Source organism: Marmota marmota, unplaced genomic scaffold, assembly GCF_001458135.2.
Source record: "Marmota marmota marmota unplaced genomic scaffold, marMar, whole genome shotgun sequence".
Lineage (NCBI taxonomy): Eukaryota > Metazoa > Chordata > Mammalia > Rodentia > Sciuridae > Marmota > Marmota marmota.
This window is the reverse complement of record NW_025999853.1, coordinates 37,080,143-37,088,295: the sequence shown is the minus strand read 5'-3', so window position 1 is coordinate 37,088,295 and position 8,153 is coordinate 37,080,143. Positions and strand designations below refer to the sequence as shown.

At 37.8% G+C, this 8,153-nt stretch overlaps 1 protein-coding gene across 2 annotated transcripts in view; it reads right to left on the bottom strand.

The window, feature by feature from the left end:
* Window positions 1–4,908: 4,908 nt before the first annotated feature.
* Window positions 4,909–8,153, bottom strand: part of Ptprb (protein tyrosine phosphatase receptor type B) — a 117,369-nt gene continuing 114,124 nt past the window's right edge. For both annotated transcript variants that reach the window (XM_015483010.2, XM_015483009.2), the window contains one exon: window positions 4,909–6,579. In XM_015483010.2, the coding sequence (XP_015338496.1) occupies window positions 6,557–6,579 (23 nt within the window). In that variant the 3' untranslated portion in view covers window positions 4,909–6,556. The remainder of the gene's footprint in view (window positions 6,580–8,153) is intronic.

Below are 8,153 nucleotides of genomic sequence, written 5' to 3'. Positions count from 1 at the left end.
CTGGAAGCAGGCTCAGCAGCTCTTTACCAAATGTCACATTGTCCACTAATGTGTGAAAGGTCTCTGAAGGGCTCACCGCGACCCAGCTGGGGCAGCACCTCTGAGGATACACCAGTACTGTTGGTAATAGATGACATTTTGGTTACTAATGACCTGAAGAACTAAAAACATGAATTTAGTTGGAGACAGCACTGAAGAGCCTATTACAATATACGCCATGCCATAGGTGGCCAACTCTGCACTTCCAAGAGCAGAGGTTAAGACAGCCATGTCCTTTATGGTAATGGCCTGCAAGATTTTTCTCATTTAAAGGCAGTCACTTTTGACCTTTCTCCTGAGCAGAAGGATGTCAAAAATTGATAAATGAGGAGCAGGTAAGTAGAAGACAGGACACTCTCTTTTCAACAAATAGGCACTTTTATTCCTATACTAATGAGAATGTACACAAGATACTATACAGATTTTTTTAAATCACAGTTACAAATATAAAAATATATTAAGAACATACATAACTTGTAGACTAATGAAGTTCTTTGTCCAAATAAAGTTGGTTATAAACACATTATCATGGGTAGATTCTTTAGTATGAAAAACCAGAATCATTCTACTGCCATTTAATCAGATATGCAGAAAAAGAATAAATGATTTTAAAAGCATAAAAGTGCTTTACTATAGAATGTAATGAATCCAGTTTTTGTATTTATTTACACTCTAAATGTTTACTTTACACAGATCAAGGAATGGCTGGATGAATCTCCATGGACATTAGAATTTTTGGATACTATCTCATATCCAAAGTATCAGGCCAACAGAAATTTCCACTCAAAAAGTATATGCAGAATGTCTATGAGCTGTGAACTCTTTTCTACAAGGTAGGAGTACAGAGGAGAATAAAGACTTGGTCCTTGTCCTTGAAGAATTGATAAGCCTGTGTGTCTTGCGTGAAAGACCAAAGATCAAGTATTCTTCAGGAGCATGGGTGTACTCTCCTGTCAGTGTGGCTGAGACCCTCCCCTTCACTTGCAAATGAACGCTCTTTAACTGTGTAAAGCCACAATTGTAAGTGCTTATTTCTTGATAGGGTATTATTCACATGCACAGCTATCAAAATACAACATTTCAAACATACCTGAAAGTTTGCTGTTAGGGTGATGGTGGTATTTCTCCTTCTTCTTTTGGTACTAGGAGTTGAACCCAGGGACACTTTACCACTGAGCCACATCACCTGTCCTTTTTTTTTTTTTTTTTTGGTCTTTTGTCTTTATTTCGAGATTGGGTCTCCCTAAGTTGCTGAGGAGGCTAACCTTGAATGTATGTTTCTTCAGCTTCAACTGCCCAGGTTGCTGAGATTACAGGCATGCGCTACCACACCCAGCTTGATTATGGTATTCTTGAAAGAAATTACTTAAAGCAGAAAACAGCCATAACAAACCCTTCTTGTGACTATTCTAGAAGGGACACGTTGCATTTGTCTGACATTATTTGCAGTTTTGAATAACTTATTTTGGTACCTTATATAAGATCATGTGCATTGGCATATAGGATATAAAAATAATCTTTGGTAAATCTTTTAATATATCTTTTATTTCCATTACATCAACCTCTATTTTAGGAACATTCACCAACAATTTCCTTATTTAATGAATGTATCTATATAGGCAATCTTTAAAAAAATTAAACGCATACATTTATTCCAAGGGAGCCTCCCTACCAGTCAAGAGTATTCTTTTAGCCAGAAATACTTTCATTGCTAGAAACATTTTTAGAACAGAACAGATTTTTGTTGTTATCATGGCTGCATCAAATGTTACCCTGAATTTTAACTAAAATGGCCAAACATTTTCAAAATCATCATGCACTATAAGAATCTAAGGTGGATTAAATTACAGAATCCCAAACACAGTAAATTTAGTCAAACATCTGGTCAATTCACAAACTAAATGAATCAATTCAATTACTTAATCAGATAAATTATCTGGCCAACACAGTCAAAATGAATCCCCAAAAAGGTTAATACAGGTTGAATATTTCTTATGTAAAATACCAAAAGTATTTTGGATTTCACTTTTTTGGGATGGTAGAGTATTTACATATAATGGTTACCTTGGGAATGGGACCCAAGTCTAAATATGGAAAGTAAAAAAAAATTTTTGGTACTGGGCATTGAACTGAGGAGCACCCAACTACTGAGCCACATCCTCAGCCCTATTTTATATTTTATTTAGAGACAGGGTCTCACTGAGCTGCTTAGGGCCTCGCTGTTGCTGAGGCTGGCTTTGAACTTGTAATCCAGGCATGCACCAAGGCACCCAGCCCTAAAAAATTTTTTTTTTCAATGGAAAAGGGAATTAAACCCAGAGCTTTGGATGTGCTAGTCAAGTACTCTACCACTGAGCTGTATCCTAAGCCCATTTTGTTTTATATTTTGAGACAAGGTCTCAGTAAATTGCCCAGGCTGGCCTTGAACTTGCAATTCTCCCACCTCAGCTTCCCAAGGAGCCAGGATTACAGATGTGCTCTGCTGCTGCCCCTGGCTTGAAAATAATTTTATACAATGTTTTTAGTGAACCTGTTGTTTTGACTGTCATGCGTCACCTAAGGCCAGGGTGGAATTTTCCACTGTGGTGTCGTTTTAGTTAAAAAAAACTCTTGGATTTGGAGCATTTTGGATTTCAGAGTTTTGGATTAGGGATATTCAATTTGTATGTCCTGATGGAAATACATGATGGAGATTTTTAAGGGACAGTATGGCTGGCCACAGAAGAAAGGCTGCTTTATCTTCTTGGTCTGGTTCAATTCCTTTTATTCAAATATTTTCCCATCTTTGTGTCATTTTATTTGCTGCCTGCAGTCATGCTTTGCAGTTTTCTTTGATGTGAAACATTCTTTGCATGCCTGATGTGATTCTAAATCTCAGACTAAAGATCCTCTGGAAATGAACAAGACATTTAGGTAAATATGACATTTTCTACTCTTGACTCTTCAGGAATGAGGAAGGGTTGAGAGCTTGCTCACTGCCACTTGGAGGAGGACCACTCTTCCCTTCTGGCCACTCCACCTTGGCTGATCAGTTACCATAAGCCAGCAGCTTATCATCTATTCATGTTGCTAGGTCAGGTTTGGTTTGATCCACGTGTGTGAACTGATATCCCAGAGTACCCAAGAGCTGGGTCTAGGATGGGACCCTTCACTATCAGGCGGATCTGTTGGCTTTAGGATTTCAGGATTCCAACCTCAAGGAATTCCCAGACAGCTAAGTGAACAAGAATTTGGTGGATGGCAGATAATTTTGTTACAAAGGGTAAGGAGAGTATTTAATTAGGAAACTGGATTCTTAGGCACCAAGGCAAGAGAATCAGAGTGTGAAGTGTAACACGTTGAGTCTTATTTTTGTATTGCTGGACATCTGCTAAATGGCTTCATATTATTTTTTTCATGTCATTTTGGGCTTTCTTCCAAGAGGTAATAACAAAATTAATTAAAGACCCTCCCCGCCAAAAAACAAATCCCAAACTGTTTTGTCGCATTTCAGTATTTGAAAATGAGAGCATGGTTATCTCTTTTATACTGTGGAGCCTATAAAATTATACCAATGGGTACAAAGCATTAAGAAGAACAGAAGGTAAAATCACATTCAACCCAGCAGAGCAAACATATTTGACAGGGAGAGAGGGCAAGCCATGGGGCTTAGAGGACTAAGGGTTGGGAAGTTATTAGGACAAATATGTGCCAGCCCAGACAGGGAAGCAAATCTCTGAAGAACTGATTCAAGAGCTGAAAAACTGGCTGCTTTTCAGAGAAAGACTTAATGATAATACAAAATTGATTTAATGAGAAGAGATTAAAGGAGTTAATTATAAGGAACTTGGATAAATAATGATTAAGATGCAAGACAGGACTCTCCGTAGATTTGAGAGCTCCAAACCACTTGGAAACCTTGATGATTAAAGTGTACCCTATAGGTGCACAGACAGGATGCCCACCAAGACAGGAAACGGAATGTTTGCTGAGACCAGCCCCATGATGCAATTAAATGGAAATATATCCAATTGAGCTGAATGTCAAGGAAGTCTTTTTTTTTTTCTTCTCTTAAATTTAATGAATAGATCAACTATATTACGTATTTAGTCTTCCTGGGAGCAAAAGGGAATAGTGTAATATTTGTTGCTAAGGAGATTTAAAATTAGGTGTAGAGTAGGAATCAATATTTCCTGGATTAGACTAAAAAAAAAGTACAGCTTCCCCCCCTCGTATTCATTTCTGTAATTCAGATTCCATCTCAGATGTTGCCAGGTGTGTGAGTGTTATTTGCTGTTGCACATGTGTAGGTTGTTAAGGGCTGTGACTCCCGGGCTGCACACTGTCAATTGCTCTCATTTGGATCCAGTGGTTGCTACAGAAGCAGCCTCATTACTTGCCAGAGAGAGGCCCCTGGAAGGTGACCACTGCCCTAGACTGGCTCAGTAATCTCAGTCCCTTGCCCAGGTCCTCTTTTAAATTCAAATGAAAATGGTGACAATGGCCCTAACTTTATTATTACCATGTGTTCTATGAATGTGGGTAGAAATGTAGATTCTGGTAGTGTTTGCAGGCCCTTACTAAAAGTTTTCTGAAGGAGTGAAAAGTCAAAAATGAATTTCTCTCTTCAGGCATCAATGTGCTTTGCACAGAATAATTTTAGTTTGAAAATGTTTTGTTTTCCTCTTGCTTTTCTTTATAGTGTAGATAAAATGATTCTTCTTCGATATCAAACCTCCTAAGTTACTGACCTCTGTTTCCCTCCCGGTGCACATCTGCCTCACTTAACACAAACGTTGTTCCATTTCTTTCCTAGAGTAGCCATTTAGTTCCCTGATCCTGAATCAGAGCCTAATGCTGTCACTTTACAAGGGCACAAAGAAGCTGGGAAATCTTTGAATCCTTTTATTACTCTGCACATTCATCCTTGTGAAGTGTCCCTCTATTTCGATACTTCAAATCACCCCAGAAAAATTCCCAAGTTGGGTACAGAGTTATATAAATATAAATATTTTAGGCACAATAAGACTTGCTATACTATTAATGGAAATTTATGTTAGGTACTTTGACAAAAAAAAAAGTATTTTTTTTCTGCCAATGAATTGGTAAGATCACAAATATGACCTCTAATTAAAGGCTAATATCTCCAGTTTGTTTTATCAGGTAGCCATAAGAATTTCATATAAATGCTTTTATGATTTTTCCCAGAAAGGGTCTTAGAACTGAACCTTGATAAAGGCAATGCCCACTTCCCGACTCACTGAAATTTGTCATAATCAAAATAAGGCACAAATACTGAGGATTAACTTGGTAGAGTATGTATGGCCTTTTATATTAAATGCAACTTTAGGTGACTTGAAATTTTGACTTCATTGACCTACTATAAAAATCTTTTGGAAAATTTTGCACTAAAAACCACTGCAATTTTGTTTTTGTTGCTGTTTGCTTTTTAATTAGCTATATATGATGTTGATAGAAGTTTTATGACAATGTTGGTATTAGATCCTTTGACCAAGAGCATAATCTGCCAACATAATCTTTTCATGGGAAAACTAAACATGACCTCTCCAGGAAAGCAGACCACTGGAAAGAAGACAAGGACCAGTGTGTGTCCATAAGCCAACACTACAGCGCAGGTAAGCATGTTCATGTTCCACACTGTGAATGCAGCAAAATAATCTCTAGTTACTACGGATGGAGTTTTGTGTGCTTTGTTTCCAGTCAGGGTACAGCTGAGATTCTTCTTAACACAAGGAATTCTCTCAACCCTGCAGCCTGAGCTTGTACTAAAGTCACAAGGCCCCTGATCTGGCTACTTGGGCTTGAATCTGTGGCAGGAGCAAGAGCAGAGAGCAACTCATTTAGTCAAAATGACAAAGCTCAGCTTTGGTGCAGTCTGATGCATGAATCTGAAAAATTCCTCTCCTAGTACTTTATTTTTTCTTTTTTTCATGTTTATGATCAATGCATACTAAGCATGCACTCTACACAGAATTATTCCCGCTATCCTAATCCTGTTTTGACTTTTATTTATCCTAATAACATCTGAATCATACGTGGACTTCAAGATTCATGGGACAGCAGTGCAGCAAAGCTAGCCATGCTATATGCTCTCTCTAGTCCCTGCTCTTTATCCTGTCCAGCGAATATTACAGCAGGTAAGAAACACACAGCCAGAGGGATCTTTCTCTGCAAACACTTCCATGCCCATTTTACCAGTAATCCTGCCATACAGGTTGAATTGGTTTATGTAGAACAAGCCATGAACACTTTTGGGTGAAAAAATAGTATTATATAAAGCTTAATATTAAACATTATGAAAAAAATACATATTTACAGGAAAAGCTACAAAATACAACTATGTACAATAATATCTGTTACCTTTAAATTACATAAATTCTTTAACATTCTCCAGATTAATAAATTATACATAGTATTGACAGAAATAGTTGGCACCTCTGCAGGGCAAGAAGCAAATTTTTTTAAAACAAAATCACACAGTGAAAAATTTTTATCCAGGAGATCTTCGGGTACATTCTTAATGCCTTGAATAGACTGCATCTGAAAGGGAGGACAAGGTGATTAGAGACCGCAGCAGTGGATGTCACTGTCGTTTTGTTTGTGAAAATGACAAGTCGGAAGACTAGTGGAAATGACTAAAGCTCAACATGGTTTAGGATGAGGATGGCCAGGTCACTCCATTTAGAAATAGATTATCAGATTTGGAAGGGGTGAGTGATGTTAGTCCATGCCCTCTGGCTTTACAGATAAAGTTACCGGCTCAGAGGGACAGAGTAACTCACTCAGGGCCACCCAGCTCATTAATACTAGGTCTTTCCTCAACTAGGATCTAAATCTTAGCTTTCAAGATGGTGGTGATCTTATCCCATAGTTAGTTTCTTTTAGACATACCCAAGACTGTTCTAAAAAAAAAAAAATAGTCTCCAAAAGATCAAAGCAAGACAAAGGAACCTCTAAGATCCCCCAGAGCGTTCTCCATAATTTACTATACAGATAAATTAGGGGGTAATTATTCATAATACAAAAGACTATCTGATTTACAAAGACTCCTCTAAATAGTAGGTCTCTATTTGTGCTTTACAGATTATTAACTATTCAACACATAGGCAAACTGGTTGGTATAGCAGGTACAGAGGACTCAATAAAAGAAACATTAAGACATTAAGAGGCATTGCCAACTTAAGGTCATTTGGAAATGAAGATAAGACAGGTCTGAAATAATGTTTGTCAAAGGAAAATTATCTGATTTTAGGTAGCTCTCAGTCCTCCTGGAGTGAAAGTTGCTGGTAGGTAAAAACAGATCTAACCAATATAATGCATGCTCACATTTGCAATCAGTCTGTGTGATAACTTAGGTCATTATTAATGATGGCCTAGAGTCGGACGAGGCATGAAGACCATTCTCTTAGCAATCAGTCATTGTTTGATCAAAGAAGTACTTGTAATTTTTTTTCTGCTAAATTTTTTATTTGGAAGTGTTACATGCTTATTCTAGAATACACATAAAAATAGAAGAGAAAAATCACATATTTTTCTATTGTTCAGAGAAATATATTTTACTACTGCATTTTCTCCTGGTCTTGCCCTTCACACTTTGTTTTTGTATTACATTCTGCATCTATTATTTAACTTATGCTATAGTTTCGATGTGGTTTGTCATCAAAAAGGTTCAAGTCTTGGAAGCTGGGTCCCCAAGGTAACAATTCTGAAAGGTGGAAGGACTAGTGGGGTCTAGAAGGAATGACCAGGTCCTCACTGTCCTGTGAAGGAATTGATGCTGGTCTCTCTGTGGGTTAGGTCTCACGGGAGTGGCTGAGTTCCTGCAAGAGTAGGCTGTTTTAAGCTTTGCTCCTCCCCAGCTTCTTGGTCCCTTTCTCATCATATAATGTCTTTCACCATCACATGTCCTGTCACTAGGTGATGACATTGCCCTGCTGTGATGCACCCATGAAGCCCCACCAGGGGCTGAACAGATGGAATCTGCCCAATCTTGGACTTTTAGCCTCAAGAATTAGGAGTGAAATAAAAATCATTTCTCTTCCTTTCCCTTATTTCTTTTCTTTTCTTTCTTTCTCTCTCTCTCTCTCTCTCTCTCTCTCTTTTTTTTTTTTTTT